Source organism: Rhinolophus ferrumequinum, chromosome 3, assembly GCF_004115265.2.
Source record: "Rhinolophus ferrumequinum isolate MPI-CBG mRhiFer1 chromosome 3, mRhiFer1_v1.p, whole genome shotgun sequence".
NCBI classification, from domain to species: domain Eukaryota; kingdom Metazoa; phylum Chordata; class Mammalia; order Chiroptera; family Rhinolophidae; genus Rhinolophus; species Rhinolophus ferrumequinum.
In genome coordinates, this window is record NC_046286.1 from 23,980,841 (window position 1) to 24,008,189 (window position 27,349).

At 36.7% G+C, this 27,349-nt stretch overlaps 1 protein-coding gene across 3 annotated transcripts in view; it reads left to right on the forward strand.

Annotated features, from left to right (window-relative positions):
• Positions 1–4,849: 4,849 nt before the first annotated feature.
• Positions 4,850–27,349, forward strand: part of ZNF451 (zinc finger protein 451) — a 71,804-nt gene continuing 49,304 nt past the window's right edge. For 2 of the 3 annotated variants that reach the window (XR_004422006.1, XM_033096951.1), the window contains exons 1-3: positions 4,853–5,219; positions 5,736–5,819; positions 12,791–12,871. Coding sequence is in view for 2 of the 3 variants with exons in the window: in XM_033096951.1 (XP_032952842.1) it covers positions 5,199–5,219; positions 5,736–5,819; positions 12,791–12,871 (186 nt within the window). In the remaining variant the exon portion in view is untranslated. Of the gene's footprint in view, positions 5,220–5,735; positions 5,820–12,790; positions 12,872–14,314; positions 16,824–27,349 lie in introns of those variants that run through there. The other variant, XM_033096963.1, reaches the window with a different exon arrangement.

The following is a 27,349-nucleotide window of genomic DNA, read 5'->3' on the forward strand; positions in this document are numbered from 1 at the left end:
TAGACCTACAAGGAAAATTGTTAATCCTCTCTGATACTTGAAACCCCTAATATCTATAAAATGACTACGAAGTAACATGCAATGAAGGCTCTTGATGTGATTCTGAGTATTTATACTCTGTGCAAACATCAAAAAGTCATGTAATGAAAGGTTACAAAAAGGAAACCAATGAATTCAGACTTACAATAAAAATTTTTAAAAGAGAGAAGGTGAGACTCTTTATCACAAAAAAAAATGCCAATAAAAAACTTTGAGAGAATGGTAGAATTGGAATATTACCATTTTGTAACCATTATAATAAAGATTGCTACAGGCAAAAGTCATCAGAATATGCTATATAAAAAGGAATAAATTTCATGAAGAGCATTATGTTTGCAGGGTGTGAAAGTATATCCCCACAGATTGCTTACTAGTTGTAAGGGGGAAAGACAGTAGTGATACTGGATGATACTTTGATCAGATGATTAAAATTAATATCCTCAGTGCGGGGCAGATAGCTATCACGTGCCTCTAGATGTGATCATCGAAAACACTTCAACATCACTTCTAGTATTTTGTCTGGTAATGCATAACTTGAATCTAATGAGAAAAGATCTGACAAACCAAAATTGAGGGACATTTTACAAAATAATTGGCCTTAATACTTCAGAAACATCAATATAGTGAAAAGACAAAGGCTTAAAAACTTGAAATTAAAGAGGAATAAAGAGACATACAACTCAATGCATTATGGGATCTTGGAGTGGACAATTGACAAAATGTGTCAAGGTCTGTAGATTAGAAAAAAGCGTATCAATGTTAAATTTCCAGATTTTGATCACAGTACTGTTATGGATTGCATGTGTGCGTTCCCCCACAAAGTCATGTGATGAAACACTAATCCCCATTGGGATGGTATTTGGAGTTGGGGCCTTTGGGAGGTAATTAGGTCATGAGGTTGGAGCCCTCATGATGGGATTAATGTCCTTATAAGAGAGACACAAGATAGCTTGCTTCTCTGCTGTCTACTATGTGAAGATACGGTAAGACTGCAAACCAGGAAGAGTGCTCTCACCAAGAATCGATTCTGCTGGCACCCTGATCTTGGACTTCCCAGCCTCCAGAACAGTGAGAAATAAACTGTTATTTAAGCCACTCGGTCTATGGTAAATTGTTATAGCAGCCCAAGTAGACTAAACAAGTACTATGGTTATGTCAAAGAAAATCCTGATTCTTAGGAAATACACACTGAATATTAAGGGATGAGGAGGGATGATACATACATCCTACTCTCCAATGATTCAGAAAAAAAATACATGTATATGTATGTATGTATATGTATGTAAAAAGTGTATATATGTGTGTGTAGAGAGAGAGAACATGATAGAAACAAATGTTATTCTTGCAATTTTTCTATAAGTGTGAAATCATACAGAGATGTCTTTTGTTTAGGATTTCACACCCTCCTTCAGCTTGTGGGAAGAAACAAATATTAGTTGTACGTGTTTTAAATTCCTCCACAGTTGCTCTTCAGTAAATAGATTTTGACAACTATTCTAACATGCAGATCATAAAAGAGGCTAAATAGATGTAATACTTATAACCTGCCAGCAAGATTGTTACAATTACACCTACACTTACACTGTGCAACAGACCAATTCCTTTCATAAATACTAACCACTTCTAATACTTTTGATTGTCCAGGTTATTTTCAAAATCCTCATGACCCACTACAAGCTGAACCACCAGAAGTCTTGCTCAGGAGCCTTACATGGAAGAACAGTATTACAATGATGCCAATACAGTGAACAATGATCCTCCAAATATTTCTAGAAAGGGAGTAGTAAGTTTTGCAAATTATTCAAAACGTCTAATGATAGCAGGAAAAATTACTGTTTTCAGTTTATTCCTAAAGGCAAATACATTATTGCTTGAAAGGGAGAATGTCCTAAACATTCTCCTAAACAAAAATTAATATAAGACCCGGTATTATATATTATATTATATTAAATTATATATTAAATATATTATACTCGGTCTTATATTAAAATAAGACCAGGTCTTATATTAATTTTTGCTCCAAAAGACGCATTAGAGCTGATTGTCCAGCTAGGTCTTATTTTTGGGGAAACAGGGTAATACAGCTTACTCTAATGAGAAAAGTGACTTGTATTTACGAATCAACCCCAGAAATGAGCCACCCTCTTTCATCCTGCACTCCAGCAGGCTTATTTTTCTTATGCACAACACTTGTACAGAATACCAGACCTGAGAGGAACAAAGAAATTGCACTACAGACCTACAGAGCTGTTTTTTTATATTCTTGCAGAATCAAATGCTCTGTTCTGATCTCATAACTCCCAGGAAATGACAATGACAACTGCTTCTATAGTATCCAAAGAGCTACCTTCTCTCCTGAAGAATATTCTGTTGGGATAATTGCCTGTAATTCTTTTTATAAAAACTTTATTAGAAATTGTTAGAGACCATTCAAGTTGCCAGGTTTTAAAACAAGAGCATTTAATCCAAACCATACATGGTTCTTAATAATATAATTGCACTGGAAGTATTTCTGCTTTTACTAAACCATAATAAGATTTGGTGCTGTGTATACGACATGCACTCTCTTGCCCAAGTTGAACGATGTCTATGTAAGTTACAGGGTCATGCTAGCCAGACTTTTCTTTGAGTGTGTGTGTGTCTGTGTGTGTGTGAGATTTATGAATATTATGATTATGTTCATAAATAATGATTCTTAATAAGGGTTAAAGCTCTATTGATGCATTTAATTTGCCTCTTGGAGGCATTCCCTTAGTCAAGAACCAGGTCACCAGAATCTCAAATGCTGCTGTGCAGTCAATGTTCAGACAGATGGTTCTATAAAGACTCATTCAACAAGAACAGCAAGAAAGCCAATAGAATACCGAAGAAAATAAAACTAAAGTTGAAGTCTTTACTTCTTTGTTATATAATGAGTTGAAGGGAGAATATCATCATAATGTCACTGATGTAGATCTGGAAATCTATTATGATGTTGCTAAGGACAAATCTAAGAGCTAAATTAGAGTGGTTATCAAATCCAATGATGGGCTCCTTTCACGATCTTAACTGGTAAAGCAAAATAATGGATCTGCAGCCCATGTGAAACATAAAAAAAAAAATTTCCTCAGTCACACAAAAAGCATTTCCCCATAAGTAAAAGTCTCCATTTTGAATCTTGAACCAATGAGCAAACAACTCTGCTTCTCCCAATTCTAACTAGTTCCCTACTTCGCAGACTGGCCTGGTTTTAATCATCCAGCCTAATCTCTTCTTAATTTCCTAGGACTGAGAGACTCCCAAGCTTTGCCTATGTTTTTTTTCTCCTTTGCTACACCAAGCTAAATAAATCTGGCTTTGTGGTAACTACAGGCAAGTCTCTAAAAAATCTGTTAGTGGGTTTCAAAAGACTTTCTTGTATACACATAGTCCAGCTACCCAGAGAAAATTACTATTACTATTTAGTAGGTTTCTTATTTCAGGCATGGTTTGCCTGGTTTTTATCATATTACATGTATCTTGAAGTTTTGAAAAATCAGCGTTTAATTTTTTCAACATTTTCAGTGGCGGTAAAAACACTCTCTAGTGTTATGTTGGTAGAGTATATGCCAAAGTTGAAACTTCCATTCCCCAATCATTAGACATTTAGATGTTTTCTAATTTTTGCTACTACAAATAAACCTGTGATAAATATTTTGCATAAAGCTTTTCCTACAGATTAAATTATGTCCTCAGGATAAATCCTTGCAATGACAATTGAATTAAAGGGTATGAGCATTTGGGGGCTCTAGCCACATACTAATGCATATTTTCCAAGAGTTTCACTCATTAACTCCTACCTGCAACCAGTTCAAGTAAATGTTCCACCGAACTTATACCAGCACATTACGAAAAACTTGAATACAAGTTTTAGAGATATTTACATACAGCTTTGAGGAATACATCAGGCAGGTCTCTCATTCTCAATTTGCCTCTAAATTTCTCAAACTTACTAAACAGAAAAGAACTGAAGTCATAAAGCACTTGGAGAAAATGCAGGAAATATCACATCACATATTAGGCAATAATTACTACAGGCATAAGTTTGTTCAGATGGCAGGTTTGTATATAGACAGACAAAAACAGGAATCTAAGATATAAAAGAATTTTCCAACTTGAATTCTTTTCAAAACCTTTATTGAGAATTGTTGGTATGTAAAAAAAAGTTTTTTGGTAAAGTATTGAGAAAAAATTAAACCACATAGTTGAACATGAGTGAACTATTTTATAGACTGCTAATTTTGAGTGTGAACATGGAAGGGCAACTATTCTATTTTTCTAAGGTAATATCTGAGAACATCTTGTAAAAAGTATATTTTAGTATCATGGGTCTAGAGCTTAGTATGAAGTTAGTTAGGCTTCGTCTTCCTGTCCTATTGGGCCCCGGACTCTAGTTTTCTCCAGGTTAACCTGGAGACAGGAGCTCTGATCCTCAATTTTCTTCCTCAGGTTTATTAATACATGCTGTAGCTGGAAGACTGACGCTAGGAACAAGTGAGTAATGTAAAGACACATCAGATTTCTTTCCTGATCTTAGAATTCAGCTAACCTGGCCCTCCGCAGAAAAGGAAAAAAAAAGAAAACTGAGACATTAGTCCCCATCACCCGCCTTTAACTTAGCTTCACTCCCACAACCATACAAAATCCAACTGCAAACCCTCCTCCACGTCTTCGTGCCTGTGGCTCTATAAACCAGACCCGAGCCCGCCCACCGCTCCCCAGAACGGCAGCGACGTCACCCCGGTGAAACGCATGCGCTGCGCCTTGGGGCATTTTTCCGATCTTTTCCTCCGAGGCTTAGGGCGGTCTCGGGTGCGACAAAACTACAATTCCCATCATCCTGTGCCGTGCAGGGAAGGAAGGACGAGACTGCGAAAGAGGGGCTCCAGAGGATAGCGGGCTAGAGCTGGCCGCTCCTCTTTCCGAAGCGGTTTTGCACCTCTTTTCGCCGGGGGCGTCGGTGGCGACGGCGGCGTCGGCGGCGTCGGCGCTCACGCAGGGGCGGGTCACGGCGGCACGAAGCGGTGCTCGGCGGGAAGGGAGGTCGTGGCGGTGTCGGTGGTGGCGGCACGGACTGCAGCGACGGCGGCGGCCGCAGGGACAGCAGGAGCAACGGTGCTGTCAGTTAAGCCGTCGGAGAAATGGGAGACCCAGGGTCCGAGGTGAGTAGTCGAGGGTTCTCAGGGGAACCGCGAAGGGTTTTGTGTTTTGTTGGGTCTGAGGCCTGGTGCTCGGCGGCAGCCATGGGGCGATCCCGTCAGCATGTTGGGGCGATCCCCTCAGCGTGTTGGGCCGAGCCCAGCTTTCCGGGCTGGTGCAGGTCTGAGCGAGGAACCAGCAACAACAATGGCCGCCCGGCCGCCCCCGGCCCCCTGCACCGGCTCCGGAGTCCCTTGTTGTCGCTGCTCTGCCAGCGGGAGCGACATTTTGAGACAGGCTTGCTCTTCAGTAGTAAGCCTGCATCCCTCTTCCTTGAGCAGATAGGGGAATTCGGAGGGGCTAGTAACTCGTTTTCGCCGTCCGGTCCCTACAGCTCCACGTATGCAGAGGCATGACCCGACTTGTACTCAGTTAGGTTTCCTTTAAAGCGCTGCCTTTTTCATTCTTTTTGGGAAAATCTCTTCCTGCAAGTACGTTGCAGTATAATACGATAAGCGTGTTTTGGCTTATTTTTGTAGATAATAGACTCTGCCCCTCCAGCTGGGCCTGAGGCATCTGAGTCCACAGCGGATGAAAATGAAGATGACATTCAGTTTGTTAGTGTAAGTACCAACGATATTTGGGTTTTTCCCAAAGACTATTCATGGTAAGCTTTATGTGACTGTATCTCACTTGTCCATCATTCAACAAATACGGATGCATGTCCCATAGGTACTGGACGGTGTGGAGCCTGGCGTAGGATTAGGAAATTTACCAAAAGAGGTCTCTGAGCAATCACAGTAGCCATCCCAAAGTTGTGGCCTAAATTGCATATTGTACACTTAATCACTCTTCTTATGCTTTCGTGTAGAGCCATTTTATATTTATCCATGCACACGTTTGGTCTCTTAAGACTGTATTCTGAAATGGGGTAAGAGTATCTTCTAAAAGATGACCCACAGGTAAGAGTGAAGTGAAGGCTAATGATGAGGAAGGAGATGGAAAACAGGAAGGGTGGCAAGAACTCAAAACCTGAGCATGTAGCTCCATCACATGAAGGCAGATAGCTTGAAGATGTCACTAAGCTTGAGGTCATGATGTTACAGCATAGTACAATTGATGTTCATAATGAAGATCCCTGCATCACCAGGAACTTACTGTATCTCCTGATTTTATTCCCTTTGAGACAGTAGTTTTCAAGCATTAGTAAGTGTAGATTCCTGGGCCTCACTCTGAACCTATTGAATCAGAATTTGAAGGTGGGGCCTAGGAATCTTCATTATGGAAAAATGCAAGGACAGATGAAAATCTGGACTACACATTATAAAGCATTGGTTTAGGGAAAAAATCAGACATTCGGGAGATTTTTACCCCAAACTGTTAAAGGATTACAAAGGCTCTGCCTAAAGTCATGTCTTAGTTAGCTAGAGAATACTTATACTCTAACCGACTCTTTTTGAATACTGGAGTTAGTTGAGGTGTGCTATTAAAGGTGTATAATTTTTCTTTAATAGTGTCTTTCTGATGTGTATTTGTGTTTGTTGCTTTTGGGGGCAAGTTTATAAAACTTTTTTTTAACTATCCTCCAGTACCCCAACATTAGGGCCATTGTGATGATACATTGTTTATTGTAATGGGTTTGTTTAGGAGTCTTTCACAAGATCACTTCTGTGGCTTTTTCTCCAAGGCTAATGGATATGGTATACTCTGTGCTTTTCATTTTAAACTTTTAAGGGTTGTGGGGGGAGTAGAAGAATTGGGTCCCGCCCTTTCATTCACTGTGGACAGAATCCTGGTAACAGGATTCTGTGGCTCTTCAGGACAAATAACTTTCTTCCTTTATATTGATATATTTGTGAATGGAGAATATTTATCTTGATATTGTGCAAATAAACGTAAGACTGACATTTCTTTATGAGGTTTGGGCCTTGTTTTGAAAGTCAGAGATGGAATCTACTAAAATACGATTTGAAAAAAATTTTTTTGGTACTCTGGAATGAAGAATTGTGTAACTTGTGACTAATATAAGCTTGTATTAAGTTGATTTAAAAATCCTCTTAATTTAAGTTTTATTTTAAATATAAAGAATCTGTTATATCTTTGCATCTAGAATAAAAAATGTACAATCAGTGTTTTGTGTATTCTACTTGGTACAACATCTTGTATTTATTTCTGTTTCCAAATGTAGGTTCAAAGGTTGGATAGTTCCAAAAGGAGAAATGAATTATATGTATTAAATGCAATTATAATACTAGAAGAAACCTATTAAAAACATTCCCTCTGCCTTTTTTAGTGATAACACTTAAATGACAATAGTACCTTAATTCTATTTTAAAGTACCTTTAAAGACAGAGTCTTATACTTCTTTCTGTGACCCCATCTTATAGTTGACACCGTGAGGTAATGCTTATCCAATAAAGATAATAAATACTTCTCTACTTAAGATTTGTTCGTACACAAAAACAACATTATGATGTCATTTCTTGGTTTACTCTGGTTTGGATTTCTTAGTTCGCTGTTATTAACTTAATTTTCTTGTCTTTAATCCACGTGGTAGCACAGCAGTCCCTTTGTGGTTTGCAAAATACAGAGTCCAAAACTAAACATAGCATGCTGAAGGAAAAGGATAATATAGATGTGGAAGTGCAAAAATGACCCCTTTCATTTAAATTTTATTGAAACATGACAGAACATAATTCATAAGTGTACTGTTTGATTTTTGCAATGCCAATATACCCGTGTAAACCATGCTGAAATCAAGAAACAATGTTACCATAATAAAAACTTTTCATTTAGGTCTTTTTCTCTCATTTTCTGTTTAGTTTATGACTATTCAGCATCATCTTTATGTCTTTTTTTTTGAAACTGTGGATATTTTAGTGTACTCCCAGAAAGCTAACTGTTCTAAGAGCTGATGACGTGATTTTTCACAGTGCTAACTCTAGATACAAAGGTATAAAAACTGCTGAGGTAACGTATCACAATCTTGAAGATAGCACATGAGATTTAGGTTTCAGCTGAGATTATCAGTATAATGTGGAATCATTGAACATGTGGAAATGGGGAAGGAAATCAAGGTATAATTATATAAATAGAACTTCAGGAGCACATAGGTCAAATCATAATACTTTAACTGCAGTAGAAGGGGTCATAGGTAAAAAATTAGGCTATCTTTTGGCTGGGTGTTTTGGGACTATAATTAGCTTAATAAAAGTAATGTTAGAGCTTGTAATATGCAAAGTCATGAATTAAGTACCTTAGAGCTACAAAGTTTAATTAGAAATACATCCTACTCATAAGTATCAGCATTTCAGTGTGAGAAATGAGATAGATGAAAACTATATAAATAGTTGTAGTAGAAAGTTCTTTTACAAAAAGTACATGGTGTTACCAAAAAAAAAAAAAAAAGACAGGACTTTCAATGTATTTGGTTAGGTAGCACTTAGTATTTTTATGTGTTTAAAAGGTCATTTTTGAGAAGAAATAAGGAAAAGCATAAACATTGGGAAAACATTACGTAATTCTGAAAGATTTTTTTTTTTTTTTTGAGTGGGAGAGGGAAGGATGGATTAGATAGTATAGACGTTGAATTGTGAACCAAATGTGAACTTGAAGCAAGCAGTTGAAATTTTTGAACTGGTCAAGACTATAGAAGTAAATCGTATGTCTCTAATGTCTCTATATGGGAAAAAACATTAATTATTTACAGTTTTAGATTAGATTTTTCATCTGTGCAAAAATCTATATTCTTTGTTTTAGACTGGGGTAAACTCTATGCCGTATCTTAGCATATCACTTTCCAGTTAGTAGGTAATTAGTGTTTTGATTTTATAAGAATCATTTTTCTAATACCACGAATGAAAGCTTTTTATATAATTAAAAAAATTCTAAACTTAGAATATTAATGCAACTCCTGTGTTCCTAATCTGTTTTGCTTGTGCCTATGTTCCTTCCCCTAAATTGTGTGGCCTTGGAAGTAGAATCCTTTGATTTTTGTTACTAGTACAAAGATGAGAGTGATGGTTTACTATTGATGGATGGAGCAAATTCAAATCAAATACCCTGTAAATGGAGGACCACATGCATTTATACTTGTTAAGGATACAGCATTCATTATAAATATTATAAAATATTATTCTTTTATTTATTTATTTTTAAGGAGGGTGCAGCTCACAGTGGCCTATGAGTGATTGAACCGGCAACCTTGGTGTTATTCACACCGTGTTCTAACCAACTGAGCTAACCGGCCACACCCGAAATTATTTTATTTATTTATTTTTTAAAATTTATATTGGGGAACAGTGTGTTTCTCCAGAGCCCATCAGCTCCAAGTTGTTCTCCTTCAATCTAGTTGTGAAGGGCGCAGCTCAGCTCCAAGTCGTCGCCGTTTTCAATCTTAGTTGCAGGGGGCGCAGCCCACCATCCCATGCTGGAATTGAACCGGGAAGGTTGTTGTTGAGAGCTCACGCTCTAACCAACTGAGCCATCTGGCCGCCCCTCCGGAATCTCAACGGCAGCTCGCTGTCTCATGGGTAGCCCACTGGCCCATGTGGGAATCAAACCAGCAACCCTATTGCTCAGAGCTCGCATTCTAACCAACTGAGCCAACCAGCCGCCCCCATAAATTATTCTTGATCTTCGTATTATAAACATTATTTTGTTTCTGGAATTAGTAACTTATTTTACGGTAAGTGTTAAGAGTTATTTGGAGTTGGGTATAATAACAGGTAGTCCTTTTTTTCTTACTGAAAATTATCTCAGAAACTTAGCTAATAATCGTTGATTTAAAAATAGTACGTATATTTCGAACTACCCCAGAGTTGCATTGACCACACAGCCAGTTATATGTTTAGAGAACCAGGTGTACCTCAGTTAGTTTTCTTATTTGTTAAATGGAATAATAGTACTAATACAGTAGTATCTCACCTTGTAAAGTAATTGTGCGGATTAAATGAAATCATGTGCATGAATGAAAAGTTAGCACAATCCCTATACAGGGCTGAGTGACAAATGTTACTGATTAGCAGTTAAGTAAATGGAGTACTAAAATGTTTTGATTCCTTCATTATGGTACAATTTCCATATCCACTGTGGAAATTACCTAAAATGTAAAGTATTTGTTTATAAATAATCTTTTTCTTAGATACTTCTCTTTCCTTATTTTTCCACTCAGCCTCTTTGCGGTCTCAGACACTTGCCTTCTTCTACCATTCTATCACTTATAACTCCGTAATCATTTGTTGAGTAAATGAATAACTATTCTAAATGACTCCTGCCTTTTCTTACTTTTGAATTCCCTATCTTGATTCTTTTTATTCTTCTTAATATGAATTCTATGAAGTTGTCATCGTTTAGTCGTTAAAAAATGGTTGCATATCAGTTTAATGGTTCACTCCAATAGTAAATTTTTGATAGTCTTACCTATTTTTACTGTTGCCTCTTCTATTTCTACATCTACTTTTAAATCCAATTTGTGACCATTGTTCTTCCTCTGTTGTTCCCTGCCCATTCTACTTTTTATTTTGTACCCTGTTAACCATCTTTCACCTCCCTTGTTCTTTTACCTACTCTCTGTTCATGGAAGCTCTGCCTCTGTGTATTTCTGGTACCTGGGGCTTTCTTGGTGTGCTATTGCTATGGGCATGTAATAAAATTTCCTAATGTACATTTCTTGAAGGGTGCAAACTCAGGTAATTATATGAACAGGAGAAGCTATTTTTATCTCCTCTACTTCTTAGATTCACCCTATGATTTTGATAATCTTAATACCAGTGGTAGGTTTTAGTCTTAAAGTGGGGGGTACAACTCTGCTGACCATATATTGGGGGAATATCAGTCCCTCTGTTTCTCTTTTTTTAAACTTCCATTTTTACACTCAGGCAAAAATCCCAATTATTTTTTTACATGATTCCTGCCCAGAAGTTTTGCTCTCTGGTTTTATCTCAGTGGCTGGATCACCCACTACCTGCAAGGATAGCAGTTTCCTGCTTGGGGAGAAGCTGTAGTTTAGGGTGAGAAATAAGCTATCTTTGAGACTGGATGCTCCTTTCAGGAAGAGGATCTTTTACTAGATTTTAGCTTCCTGACTCGAGGGTCTCTTTCTGTTAGTTTTTCCACTGAATTAATCACTTTGACTTGCCAGTAGTCAAATTTCTCTATCCTAAAAAAATCTCTCATTCATTTATATTCTCCTGTGTTCCTTCTTTTGTCTTGCATCTACTAGATTTTTTAAAAAAGTAATCGTATATCCTTTACTGCCATATTTTCTACTTAATTTTTTTAGAGAATGGCGTCTGTGCTCACTTCTTTCTTGAGAGTTGCTCTCTCAGAGGCATTTTAAAAATCCTGTTGACAAATTCAGTGGCATTTTTTTGTTTGTTGTTTTGGCCATATTTAGCACCAATAACTTTTCATTGGGGTTTATTCTATCCAGCTTCTCTGAATTTATGCATTCCTGGTTCTTCTCCAATCTCTGATTACCTACTTAGCTCTTTTCCTGAATCCTAAAAGGCCGGCATTTCTTCAAAAGCCTCCTTGAATCTCTTCTTTCTCTCTGCTTTCTTCCTTGGCAACATCATACTTTCGATTTAAAGCTAAAGTTAATATCTTCTAGGGGAGCCAGTCCCAAATCTCTATTCCCAATTATGTTCATATATCTAGATTACAAGCCTGCATTTCCAGCTCTCTGCCAAATAACCTCTGTGAACCACTGACACATGAACCCATTATGTCCAAAAGAATGTCAGCTTTCTGTTCTGTATTCCAAATTTATATTAATGGCATTAGTATTCTTTTAGTCACCCAAGCTTGAAACCTTAGGGACCACTTTGACTTGTTAGGGTTTTGTTTTTTATACCCAATGTCTTTTTTTTTTTCCATTATAGCCATGTATTCTCTTATATATATGCAACACTGTTTTCCTTGCCATCACTACTATTTTAGTTCTGCATTATTATGTGCCTCGGACTGATTAGTTATCCTGCTTTCCCCACTCTTCCTACTTCTTTATATGATTAATCTTAAAGCACAGCTCTCATAATGTAGTTCCCATCTTAGTATTTATTGATTCCATTTTGCCTATAGAATAAAATCTAGGCTTTTAAATCTAGCATTCAAGGCCTGGTCCATGATGGAGTCAGTATGGATGGAACAGATGTAGAAGAATCAGGTTTAATGTTTGATTATAGGAGTGGGAGATAAAACCAAGCTTTTAGTCAAAGAATCCCATGATTTTGAGCTTGGATATCTAACAAATCATTGATACCTGTCACATTTGAAAAGCATTGAATCATAATGTCTCTGTCCTTGTAGCCTATTTCTATATTAATTATCCTTTCTCAAAGGAATTGACATAGTCTTAATACTCTTACTGGGGTTTAGGTCCTTTCGTTTAGGTCTCATCATGTCTTATATGTACATACTCTGAATATTTTTTTCTGCATTTATTCTGATTATTTTCAGCCAGCCATAAGGGGTCCTCTTCAGAGGAATTCCTGTCAGTCCCAATAATAACAACAAAGAAATGATTGTTTTAAATGCTGGTTTAGTTTGAGTAACTGTTCATGACTTGTTAATTTGCTCAATTCTTTCATAGGAAGGACCATTAAGACCTGTTCTTGAATACATTGATCTGGTCAGCAGTGATGATGAAGAGCCTAGCACCTCTCATAGTAATGTAAGTACATTATATTGACTTGCATTTCTTTATTTCTGTTATTTAAGAGGTGTTCTCTTAAGAGTTTTCAAGTCAATGATGGCTGTGTTTCGTGCTTTAGAGAATGGCCCATTTCTGTTAGAATGGGCCACAATAGCTAGTCCAAGGAATTCTTCGCCCAGAACATTTCTTACTTCTAGTTTTGTTCCTCTACTTTCAGTGAAGATGTGGAAGGATAACATGACAAAGGAAAGTTCTAAGTCGTGGAGGTGATATCTGATGAAAGGGTAATGGAATAAAAACTGCAAGTTTTCTGGCTCCTTGTCCCCTTCTTTCCTATCTCTCTTCAGATACCCTACAGAATTGGCCACAGAAATTTTGTTTTATCGTGGAAGAAAGGATATGTGAAGATCCTTTAGGAAATGGAATGTGGGGAAGGGTTATATGTGATATATTACTTCAGTCATCATTCCTTTTAACCTCCTTTATCCCACGTATATTTGGAGTTTTCTTTCTTTTCTATGATTTTTTTGTTGTGGGTTTGACCCTTAAACTAATACTTCCCTTACTTTGAGAATCAAATTAGCTGAGCCCTTTGTTGCAGTCTAGTCTTTTTTGTCTTAGCCCAAATGGCTACTAATGGGCTATTTTCTTGATGGATTAGAGAACTCCTGGTTCTTGTTCCAAGGTGGCCAGAAAGTTTCTTGGCTCTGTGACACCGGGGATTGAGACTTGGACTTGGAGTCAGAATACCTAGGTTTTAGTCTCAGCTTCACTCCTTAGTAATTCTGTGACTTTGGATAAATTAAATAGCCTTTAACCTTAGATTCTTTATCGAATAAGAATAGTACCTACCTCACAGGGTTGTTGTGGGGATGAAATGAGGTAACAAACATACATAAGCTCTTCGAAAGCTACAAATCGTAAAGTAGGACTGTGCAACTGGAAAGTTTTGTTATTCATAGAGAGAATTTTTAAAGGGATTTAAAAGTGATTCTGTAAGGCGGGACTTTTAGGAAAAAAAAATTTTTTCTGGAACTTTCTCCCAAGTTTCCTTTGCAGTTATTGGCTCCTACTTGTTGACTTACATGTATTGAATGGGATTTTTTTTTTTTTTAATTGTTATCACCAGCAATCTCGCCACTTCTTACTGTAGCATGGGACCAAGCAGCAGGCTAGAGTGGCAGCACTTGAACTGGGCTTGTTTATACTCTTTCTTTTTTCCTAGACAGAGTACCGCATTAATGCCAGTAGTTGATATTGGGCCTTTGGGGTAGTGAAGCTTGGATTTGATTTCTGTGATCCACTTGCTGACCTGTAGTGGATTGCATCTTTCATTGTTAATTATAGTAATTTAAAAAATTGAATTCTACTTACTGGACATGCATCTCTGCACTTAAAAGTTAACATATTAAAAGCATTTTTCTTTTTCCCTTGGTTTTCTTGTTCATGTGGATAACCCAGAGAATGCCTGAGTCTAAGGTGCCATCCTCTGAGAATCATCGCCCAGAAATGTGCTCTAGCTGCAGTGTTCCTCTTCCCATTGGAGACAGCAGCTCCTCCTCTGGGAGTTGCACCAGCAGTCCACAAAGGATAGTTTCTCAACCTTCTTCTGTTGAGAACCCATTGGAGAACCAGAAAAATGATCAAAATAATTCAGATATTAAGATTTCTGAGGCAGAGACATTTAAACCATCACAAAATTGTCAGACTCTGTCTTCATCTCCACTTCTGGTCCCCCAAGAATCTTTGGCCTCTTCAGAGGTCAAGGAGGATTTACCTCCAGAGTCGTCAGCTTCACGGCATGGACAGGATGCCATCCTCTATCTCCAAACACAAGTGGCTGAGATGTCCCGAGTGATACGTGATCTGCAGTCCAGGAGCTGTTTCAGATTTCATCATTCTAGGCCAAGTGAGAATTCCTCAGTTCCTTGGGACATCTCCACCTCCAAGGAAGAAAATTTATCCACAGTTGAAGAAGAGGCTGACTGCAAATCGCCCTCAGCTGATGACAAAGGGCAGCCAACTGACCCTAGTCAGTCTAGTTTTACAGGTCTTTTGAAGAGAATGGAGCAAAGAGGTGTTATAAAGAGAGTAACGTTACAATCGGAAGCAGAATCATGTGATGGGAAACCTGATTATGTGACCTCTAAGAAGCGATTGGTTCCTCCTTTGCATCCTCTTCTGAGAATTGCCACCACTGAGGTTTTTAAAGACCCTGCTGATTGCCACCCTTCTTCCTTCATGGGTCACAGGGTATATCCTGTGGCCAAGGATACCTCTCCTTTCCAACCGAATCCACCAGCTGAGGGCCCCATTGTAGAAGCGTTAGAGCATAGCAAAAGAGGAAGCACAACATCTCCTCTAGATTCTACCTCAAAAGAAATGGAGGTCATGGGTTGTAGGTTCTACCATGCTGCTTCCATTGCAGCCCGAGCTGCTAGCTACATGGCCTATATGACTCAGTATCAGCGTAAACTCTGGGAAGACATGGAAGATCTGGTCCATGACCCTGAGTTTGATCGTGGAAAAGCCAGATGTATAATATCTGATGGTATGGATGCGGGCCTTTGGCAGCTTTGTACTACTAGGGACATAATGGACTCTGTAGTCAGAGTTATGGCAATGGCAGTAGACTACAGAAGGCAAGCCTGGCTCCGACTTACATCTCTCACTAAGAAAACCCAGGAGAAGATCTCACATTTGCCCTTTGATGGTACTTCCCTCTTTGGACAAGATGTGAATGCTGTTGTTGCAGAAGAAAACAGTATAAAAGAAAATGACTATAAAGACCACAACAAATACTATAACCAACATCGATACTTTTATAGTCATGATCAGAAAGCACATTATCACAATAGAGGATACTCCAAAGGGGATTGGTACAAATCCAGAAACCACCCCTATAGATACAGAAAAAAGGGAGAATCTCCAGAACGCCATGGTTACAAGAATTAATAGCCTGTTTATGTTCAGCAGTATAGCCATCCAACCTTCTAAGTATTTTTACTTCCTCCTGACTCAAACAGGATCAACAGGTTGGAAGTCACCTCAAAAACTGAATGTATGTCTGGAATTGCCACCGCTGACATTTGAATTCTAGACTTTTGGAATGAAGTATATAATAAAGAGAACCATGCTTTATTGGCCACGGGAACAGTAGAGACTTTTCATCAGAGTAGGGTTGGACAGAGATTTACCCATTATTTCTGGTCCAGTAAAGTCCAGAGGAGGGTACTCAGGAATCTGAATCCTCTTGTGATTAAAGGAAAATATAAAGATTTGTTCCTCAGGAAAATCTTACTGGTAAATTGAGGACTAGCAGATTTGGGGTCTGGAAAAATAACTAGATCTCTGTTTACCATCAGAGGCAAATTCATCGTTTTTAGGTCTTCAGTGCTTCCTTGTTCAGGCTTCAGCTTGTCAGATCTTCACAAAATGACAAATCTGTTACATTCTCTTTATGTCAGAATGCTCAACTCACCAAGAGTCAGTCCATACTACTCTCAAGCTCTGTGAGACTTAAAAATCAACCATGAAGCTGTATATCAAGAACTGGAATTCAAATCAAAATTTGCCAAATCCAGTTTGCTTCCAGTGGGATGGCTAGATGTCACAGGTCTACTGTGGACAGCAGCTGGAAAAAGACTTTTCTACCTGTAACATTCTGTAGAAATTTTCACAGTAACTATGTTCACCAAGACTGATGGCTACCATAACATCACCACTCAAAGTTACACGAGAGAATTATTAGTTGTCATCATTCATAAGTTTTCGACCTATCAAGCTCTCATATATAAAGCTGTGAGACCCGGTAATGGTGTTCTCTCAGGATAATCTAGGCCTTTCACCGAGATGACCTTTTAAAACAAACCTACCTTCTAAACAATGAACTTTTTTGAGCTTGATCATCACACTAAATACAAAAATATACATACATTACAGTGTGCCCCGAAAATAAAGGATGTTACACCATCCAGGCATGTAAATCTGAACTCTTAAAAGAGCAAGAATTCCAAACATGCCTGACAATCTGGTCCTCTTATTGTAGTAAAGAGGGATGGCCTCAATTGAGTTACTGAAAAATTCCTAAGATTTGGAGTATAACTGTGGATGTAGTAAAGAGAACATCTCACACAGTTCTGTTTCTGGATATCTGTTTAAATAATGTCCATTAATGATTTCTTGAAAGTCTGGAATTAAGACATCAGTGACATGGTCTTAGGTTATTGATCCCTTAATCTAGTCAGACTCTTACCATGGGAGATGACTTACCTTTTTGCTCCTGATTGGTTCAATTAATAGTTCTCCACCATACTGGAACTGGCAGCAGATACCTCAGTTACGTTTCCACAATACGTTTTTAATCTCCAGGCAGTGGCTGTCTGATATACCACCCTTAGATCCTTGTCTTCACAGCGTGACTTCAGAAATGGAGAAAATGCCAAGTTTGAGGGGTCTGAATATATCATCTAGTATTATTTGCTTGGCAGCCAAAACAAAATTTTTTTATCGACAGACTTAAAATTTTGTAACTTGTTTGTCAGACATCTTCATTTTTATCATCTGCTTGATCATAATATTTTGGGTCTACTGTTAGTGGCATATAACACTGTTTTAGGGTTCATGTGTTTTCTATTTCTTGCCGTAGTTCTTACATAGTGGTGATTGACAGTTTCCCTGGTGCCCCACTTTTTAATGGTTTATTGGAAGCTCATTCTCCCTCCCATCATTCACCCTTTTTATCTACTTTACCTGTTTGTGCTCTAGAGGTTGAAGAGGCATATATCCCTACTTGGAAGAAGTTACTTTTGTTTTGTCAGATAATTTCAGGGTCCTGTATTGGTCCTATTTACAGTTTAAGCCTAAACTACAGTCTTGATAGAAGAGATTATTTTGCAGATGATTGGTTAAGTCATATCTAGAGTTAACATTTACCTTTATTTTTCTATATTTTCCACAAAGTTTTACTTCTACTTTTTTATGTCCACAACAGTGCTCTAGGAACTCTCTAGTTGAACTCTTCAAATTGAACTCTAGAAGAGCCTAAGAAATCATACAAAGATTTTTGTAGTTCATGATACGTACTATACCAGTCAGTCTCATGTGCGCTTGACATGGCATTGTAGTTTCCTTTGAAAGGACTGGCCACTGGGGAACTCACTGGAGAGAGAAACCTTGGAACTGTTCTCTATGGCTGCACAAAAGCAGTCCGAATTAGCTAAGGCTACTTCAAACTGCTGTTGCTTTTCCATTTCTTCCCTTTCCTTCCCTAAAATAAAACCTGGTCACAAACTTGATTATTTTTGAGGTACTCTTATTTTCCGGAAACCAAACCAAAATAAATGATGCTTCAAGATAGGGTTCTCTGAAACTGCTTTTTCACTTCTGCTTATAAGCCCTTCCTTTTTAATTTTTCTGTATTTTATTATAGTTAAAAAAGACAACATAAAGTTTACCATCTTAACTTTTTAAGTGTGCAGTTCAGTAGTGTTAACTATATTTACATTATGATGTAGCTACTCCTTCAATATTTTATAAAACAGCATTGCTATTCTCTTCCTCTTGTGTTATGCTGCTCAGTAATAAAGATGAATAACATTGCTTTATCACTCTCTAATTGATAGGCCCAAGCCTCTCCAGAGAATTTTCCTAAAAGTAACAGGTATTGAGAAATGAAATTACTGAATTGGTGATCGAGTAGGTAACTTCTGAAAGGATATGACAGTTGAGTGGGGACAGTAGGAGCAGAATGCTGTAGAGTAGGAACAGTTTTCAGCGACAGATTTAGTCTCTTGACCACAGAAGAAACAATATCCTTAACCTGTTGGGTTTTTTTATTTTAAAGTCTTTCTCTGGCATACTTGAATGATGATGGTGTTATAAAACTAAAAATTAGGGTTGGGACTTGGTTTAGGGAGACAACCCCAATAGTGTATGAAATTCATAATTAGTCAGATAATAAATTTTCATATTGTGCCTGCCATGCGCAGAATCTGTGACAGAATTCTCCATTAAGCCAACCTCTTATGTTTAAATCCAGGTTTTCTACGAGGCTTTGGAATAATTGCAAGTTTAATGATTTGGTATTCTCAAAGGAGATGTGTCTAATGATCCTTTTTCTTCAAAATATGTGGAGATAATATGATTTCTTGTAGTTACTGTGTACAGAGAAGTACTGTTTTCATTGTTATATGAAGTGCCTTTTAAAATTTCACACTGTTGTTTAAAACTTAACATTCTGATGTCTTGCCTATGTTGCTGGTAATGTGTGAATTTTGTACATTGATTTTTAATTTGTAGTTTATTCATTTGTACAATTGCACTATCTAAATGTACTCTCCTGAATGTTAGTTTGTTTTCTTTATAGAACTGTTGATCTATTTCAGAAGGTTGTAGAGTATGTCCCTCCTTCATTTAAATAACTTCACAGTAGTTCATTTTAGTTATTAGTGATTGGCTCAGTTTCTGGGCATTAAGGCAGCTTTGTTTTCTACCTGTAGGTTCAAGGCTTTCTGAATGAGTCTTTTGTCTCATATCTAGCCATGGTAACATAACTTATAGTTGATAAGTGGATGTGCTTACTTGGAAGAAGAAAAAAGGACATTAAAAAAAAGCAGTAAATTTGCTGACACTTTTTTTTTTTTAAGACTCTGAGACAGCTTTCTTATCAGTGTAATTGCATTTAAACTTTATGTGACAGCTTCTTTATCAGTATAATTCCATTATTTACTTGGCCCTCAAAATGACATTTTGAGAGGAACATAAACTCTTTCAGGCTACTTAGATGCTATTTAGTATATTACATTAGTACTATACTAATAACTTACTGAATGATGCCTAAAGTGATCCGATTGCTAATGTTTTTAAGGTCCCAATACATCCAGGAAAACCGCTCAGGTACTATAAACATGGAGGTTGGAATAGGCACAATCTAGAATCCCTTCCAGCTATAAAGTTGAATAGAGTTAAATGACACGGATGAACAGCGTTAAGTGCCACATTGAGTATTCTTGAGGCTATAATTGGGATTCTAATGAAGGTTAGAAATAATGGATTAGATCTTTATAGAAAGAGTTTTAAAAATTGCAATAACTGAAAACTTTTTTTTTAATGTGAGGCATATTTTGCCCATGACTTGAACTGTTTAGGTTCCCTCGTCTTTTGAAATTTACCATTCTTTACTGTGTTTCCCCGAAAATAAGACCTAGCTGGACCATCAGCTCTAATGCGTCTTTTGGAGCAAAATTTAACATAAGACCCGGTCCTGTTTTACTATAATATAAGACCGGGTCTTATATGACATAACGTAAGATAATACTGGGTCATATATTAATTTTTGCTCCAAAAGACACATTAGAGCTGATGGGCCGGCTAGTTCTTATTTTCGGGGAAACACAGTACTTAATGTTAGCAGCTAGTCCAATAATCGATTGTTTTATCTGTGCATCTTATGCATGTCATTCAGTTGGCCAGATCCATCCTACATAGTTTATCATTAATGGATATAGAGACAAATAAGTTCTTTATTGTTCACTTAAGAAAATACACAGATGGGGAAGTTATCAGGAAACTGATGATCACTATTGATGCAAATCTTTTAGTTATTTTTTTCATATAGAACAAGTTTTGTAAGCCATTTAAATATTCTTTTAGGGAATTTTGCTTCTGGGCAAATGATAAAAATAATGTTTTATTAAATCTTTTTTCTCTTATTGATTAGTGGGATAATATTTTTGTACTACTACATTTTTTTGTTTGCTTTATAGCTTGACTTTATAGTAATGAAAACTTTTTTATAGTAGTATTTGTTACCATTGAGGCTTCTTATTACTGGAAACTATGTTTGCTTCCAGTTGGACCTACCTGGGAGTGATCACAGTTTAACCATGTCCTTTTGATGTTGGCATATCAGTTATTTCATTCTTTGTATTGATCTTTTCTTCCTCTTTATGTAACACCTCTTTCTAGAGGGATGTCTGATCTTCCCTTAATCTCTTTGATGTAGATAATATTTTTTATTCTACCAGTATAGACTAGCCAGGATTTTGATGTGGCTTTGTATTTGTGTATTTAAATACAATGCCTTCAGCATTATTGGAAGAGATTTTCTAGTTTTCTCTTATAATGTCCTAAAAAAAAAAAAAAAAAAAAAATAGCCAGTCCAGTCTCTCAAATTATTCTTTGGCTATTGAGCTTTCATCAGTACCTTCTTGTTTAATGGTAGTATTATTTTCTCATTTCTACATATTCACACAAATGTTTTATGACATGTAGTTTGTGGTCAATTGCATTTTTTCTCTGTATAAAGATTTTAGGCCCTTCACCTTGAATTTATAGTACAGCTCTGACATACTGTATCTTAAAATTAGCCAGTTTTCTCTAGGACTTAAGGGCTTTACTGGTTTTGTTAAGGTAACTGTCCATTTCAAATGGTCTATTAGATTTTCTGATGCCTTGTTAAGAGTTCAACAAGAGTTCTCAGGTTGTCTGTACTTACTTTTAGGACTTTGGTGATCTCTCAAGTTGTATTGAGTTGTCTAATATTTGTGAGTATATTCCTTGGTAGAGGTGAACGTAAATGCTTTATATCAGGTGATAATTTAAAACGTTCTCTTTTGACCTTAAATACTTAAAGTATTATTATGTTATGAGTTCTGTTAGTAATCCCTTTATAAGACTGATTTTCATGTTATTTACCCCCCACTCCCCCAGGAGCTATAATATGCTTTCTGTTTTTTTACCATTGCCCGTAAGAGTGGTTTTGTCACAGCATTCAGTTTTAAGGGCTATGATTAGACCTCTTGTTAACTCCCACTTTTATTTGTGATGGCAGTGTTTCATACTACTTTGATTTATAATGTAGTAATGTACTAAAATAAATATCATGTTTGTGATCCCTTTATTTATACCCCCTTTTAATTAGTGATGCAACAAGGATGTGGATGATGCAGGAAAAAACATTTCCTGAATCACTAAACAGTTTCAAATTTTCAATTCTTTTTAAAACATTTACATTCAGCTTCTTGCTGTTAGGTGGGTAGCCCATTCTTTTCTGTCTTAGGTAGAATATAGTTAATTTGTAATTAGTTTCATTTAGAATCTTAGCACAGACCAATCATGCATGTTGGTCTTTGTTTAATGGCTTCTAACAACACCTATTTTCTTTTACTTTTGGCAAAATATATTTTGACAGATCTTGGAAGCACCTTGATAGCCTTAGGTCTAATTGTCGTCTTCCTGCCTTGGAAAGAAATAGAGGAGAGAACCTTCATTTGTAGATCTTAAATTTACTAGGCTCTAGGCTTTCTGGAGGCAGAAATTTCACCCTGATGTTGCAGATGAGGAAATGAAATTCACCAGTAAGTAACTTTCTGAAGTGGTGGAAATGAGCTTTGAATATAGAGTCTTTTCCTTCAAAGTTTCAATTGAACATTGTGCTAGGCTGCCTCCATGTGTTTCTCAAGGCCCCACTCAAGTCTTACCTCTCTGATAAGCTAATTTTACATATACTAATCTTTGTCTTCCCTGAACTTGGTGTTTGTGTCTGCATTCTCATCCCTTAGTACTTGATGTCGTATATTAACTAATTCCCGGTTATTTCACTTTTCTTATCAAAAACCCTAAACTCTTAGTTCTCCCATAAAGGTTTCACTGTGCTGGACTAAGATTATTCTTAGTCACTGGCTTCTCTTTCATGTGTTGCTTATTTGTATTCAGTTTATTTTTAGCACTGATTGTTTTAGTCATGGGTCTTATTGCTGATTTTTTCCTTCCACCTTTTTTGTTACACCTGTTTTATTTGAAATAGACACTTAAAATTTTTTTTACTGGTAACTTGAGGATATTGGCTTAATGGAAGGAAAGTGGAATGATGCAAAGCAGATGGTATTTGAATTCCAAACACCTTTATCTGAGTATTAGCAAGCCACTTACTCTCTTAACCCTCCATTTTCCTACTCTCAAATGAGGTAATTCCCAGAAGTACTTTGAAAACTCAAAAGCCCAATATAAATTTCCTTTCTTTAGTAGTGGTGCTATTTCTATCCATATTCATAGATTTCTTGTAGCTGTGGGATGGTATTAGATATAAACACAGATACATTTTAAGATGTATTTAATAGCATGTAATTTCATCTCATCAGTTCATGTTCCCCTTGTTTAGTTTTTTTAAGGCTGAATCACTAAACTATATTACAAGCCCAACAATGGACTAAGTCATTGAAAGACATTTTTAAAGTAAAATAGTCTTTTTTCCCTCAAGTGCAAGGTAAGAAATGTTCATAATAAACAATTAAAAAAAGAATGTAGAACAAAGAGCTAGGATATGTAGGTATGTTTATAAAATTTTTGATGGATGGTATTTTGTCATTTTGTGTCAGTGTTGGAAACAATAATGTTTTCATTTGTCAAACATCTTTTTCAATACTTGCCATGCGCAGGCAGGTACTGAGGAAGGTCTGGGGATACTGGGAGTTCATAAGAGATAGTATATTCTCTTAAGAAGAGAAAGAAATACCAATACAATGCAATTATCCTGTTTAGAGGAATGCCTGTGATGAGGTTGGGACAAAAGAGAGGTCCATCTAGAGTGGTCAAGGAAGCTTTTCTTACCAAATTCTTCGGTGAGGTTTGGAAAATGATTAGAAAAGAGTTAGTTGGACTAGTGGAGAAACAGGAGCCAGGCATTCAGGTGAAGGAATCAATGTGTACAAGGGCATCGGGAAATTGTGTTCCTGGTTTCAGAATTGAACAGCCTTTATCAGACCAGAATTGGAGGAAATTAAGGTGAAGAAAGAGGATACGTTATGAAAATGTATTGGTTCCTACCTATTCAAAGTGTACAGTTTGTGTAGCCTTTATTTGTAAGGTTATAGAAATAGTCTAGAGGTTGGTTTGTACCATAGTCCACTATAGACATCTAGAGCAATTATTTTTCTTCCGTGAACTGAGCCAAAGGAGGGCTCTCAATCATTGCACCTCTAGCCCCGGGGACAGGCAGTTCAAGCATTGAGCTAGAACTCAGGCACTGGTAGAGAACAACTTTGAAGATGAACAGGATGATGTCACTGAAGTGGAATGTGACATCCCATCTTTGGTGTATAGGACCACCTATTGGCAGTGTGTCCTCAGTGTAACTAAATGGGGGTAATTTCCCTGTGTGTTGGCTTATAGATAATTTGAGGGGGGACTTGGGGGAAATGAAGATATTTCTAAAAATATTGCTTCATTGGAGTTGGAGGTATTGTATTGAAGGACCTGTGACCTTGTGCCAGTGGTATCTCCAGCAGCATCCAAAACACGTTTTGTCAACTTCCTGTTTGTTTTTTGCTGGTTTGAGTTTCTTTCCTTCTTCTTGTTCCCACTTTCACCTTTTCTCTACATAATTCATCCTTTTTGTGCCAGAGGTAGAGCAGTGGCACGCAGGGTTAAAACGTAGTAACTTACCCTTTGTATTCAGAAATATTTAAAAATTCCTTTAATTTCCAAGGTTACATTTATTTATTTATTTTTGTCCTGTACTGAACGAAAATCAGTCATTCTTCCTAGGAGGGGATTTTTATAAATACAGGTATCAGTGGTTTACCCAAAAGACAGTACAGGAAGAATCTTATTTAACAGACTTGGTGGTACTAGTCTTCTTAACTGAGTATACTTTATAGAATGGGGTATATCTGTATGTAAGTTTTAAAATTTGTTCATATAAATCAGTTCTGTGTACTTTGTATTTGTAAACAATAACTAGTAGGGGGTGGAAAGGAGATTGTTTTGTACAAAAAGAGTTGTTCCTTGGTTCCAAAGTTTTGCTGCTGGAGATGGTAAATAAATATTGTACTGCTTTGTTGTGTTTATCTCTTCTGTTCTACCTGTATTTGAATATAAAATTACTGAGTAAATTGCTGCTTTTCAAAACATTATTTGGGATGTGGTTTGAGTTATAAGTTGGGCAGAAGGAGCTTCTGGTAAACAGAACCTATGGGAATGCAAACTTCAGACCAGACTATGGACTCATGCTTTATTTAGGGTGGCCAATAATCAGGCTTTGAAATTCGACTTTATATAAAGTAATGCACTGTCTTAGGAATTCTGTTTAAATGAAGTGCACTAGTCAGAAGGATAATATGGTTTGCAAAATTCATTCCACTTTACAATTGGTTGCTCCTTTGAGCTTCTTTGAATTGGGATCCCTTACATAGAAAGTAAAGATGGTGGAGGGAATAATCATCCTCCAGTTGGTTCCCCTCTGACTAATCAGTACCAGCTGACATTCAGAGAAAGAGATAACAATGAGTAAACCTCTGCCTTAGATTGTTCTATCGATATTCCCTCTCCCTTTTCACCCTCCCCCCACCTCCTAAAAATTTCGTGTGTTTTTTTCAACTGGCTTTTCCAGTAGCCAAAAAGTACCTTTGGTGAGTTAGATGGGGAACTGGGTGGTTTTCATCACTTCTCTGGAAAATAACTTTTTACAGATTGCTGTCTCATAGATTATATCACCTTGTTTGATACATGGAGCAGAATTATTCTAGTTCACAGAAAGGACCAGTACTTATATACATATATTCATTTAAAAAAGTAATTCTGTAGAAAATGCTGAATTGGTCATTTTTGTTAGTTACTCTAGAACTAAAATGCTTTTTTAGAGATTCTAATATTTTAAAATATAAGTCAGTTATCATAAAAAACCACAAAATGATACAATGCCACAAGATACTGTAAAATGATAATTTCTTCTGTTAAGCCCTGCTTTTCAGTACTGTGTTTCTAGAAATTGCTTCAAAAAAGCAGAATTACTTTGATTCTACTTTTCCTTTGACTTAATCTTGGCAAGTATTTCTAGAAAACTGATTTAGTTACTTACGGCAGTAAGAAGTGGCTTAAGGGCTCAAATTTGGGGTGAGCAGATGAGTGAAAAGTAGTGAAAGATCTGCCTGTATTTAATATTTGGGAAAATTTGGATCCAAAAATCTTCAACAAAATATTACCAAGTCGAATTCAACAATATATTGAAAGGAAGTGGGATTTATTCCAGGGATGCAAGGATGGTTCAACATCTGCAAATGCATAATACACCACATTAACAAAATGAAGGATAAAAATCATGTGATCATCTCATTTGACAAAATTCAAACTTCATAATAAAAATCCTGAAGAAAATGGGTGTAGAGTGAATGTACTTCAACATAATAAAGGCCATATATGACAAACCCGTAGGTAACAAAATGGTGAAAGGTTGAAAGCTTTACCTCTAAGATCAGGAACAAGACAAAGATACCCACTTGCCACTTACATTCAATGTAATATCGAAAGTCTTAGCCAAGGCATTTCGGCCGACAAAAGAAAAGGTATCCAAATTGGAAAGAAGTAAAACTGTCACTATTTGCAGATGATGTGATACTATACAGATGATCCCTGACTTACAGTGGTTTGACTTAGGATTTTTTTACTTTACAGTAGTGCGAAAATTATATGCATTCAGTGGAAACCACCTAAGCAATGATGTTTGGTAGGTTAGGTGTACTAAATGCATTTTTTTACTTACAGTAATATCAACTTAACATTTGTTTATTGGGATGTAAGCCCATCATAAGTCAAGGAACATCTGTATATAGAAAACCCTAAAGACACTAGCAAAAAACTGTTAGAATTAATAAGTTAATTCAGTAAAATCGCAGGATACAGAATCAATGTACAGAAGTCTGTTGTGGTTTTATACACTAATAATGAGCTATCAGAAAGAGAAATTAAAATCTCATTTACAGTTGCATCAAAAAGAATAAAATACCTAAGAATAAATTTAACCGAGGAGATGAAAGACCTATGCACTGAAAACTATGTAAGACATAGTGAAAGCAATGAAGAAGACAAATGGAAAGATAGTTCATGCTCATGGATAGGAAGAATTAATATTGTTAAAATGTCTACATTCCCCAAAGCAATCTGCAGATTCAGTACAATCCCCATCAAAATTCAAATAGCATTTTTCACAGAACTAGAACAAACAATTCTAAAATTTGTATGGAACCACAAAATACCTCAGATAGTCAAAGCAATCTTGAGAAATAACAAAGTTGGAGATGCCACGCTTCCTGATTTCAAACTATATTTTAAAGCTATAGTAGTAATCAGAACAATATTGTATTTGCATTAAAAACAGATACATAGATCAATGGAACTGAATAGAGAACTCAGAGATAACCCACACATATATGGTCAATTTATAACAAGACAGTCTCTTCAATAAACTGTGTTGGGAAAACTGGACAGCTACATGCAATGGAATGAAACTAGACTACTACAGTGTTTCCCCGAAAATAAGACCTAGCTGGACCATCAGCTCTAAAGCGTCTTTTGGAGCAAAAATTAATATAAGACCCAGTCTTATTTAAATATATAATTAATACAACAATATATAATATATAATATAATACTGGGTCTTATATAAGACTGGTCTTAATTTTTGCTCCAAAAGACACATTAGAGCTGATGGTCCGGGTA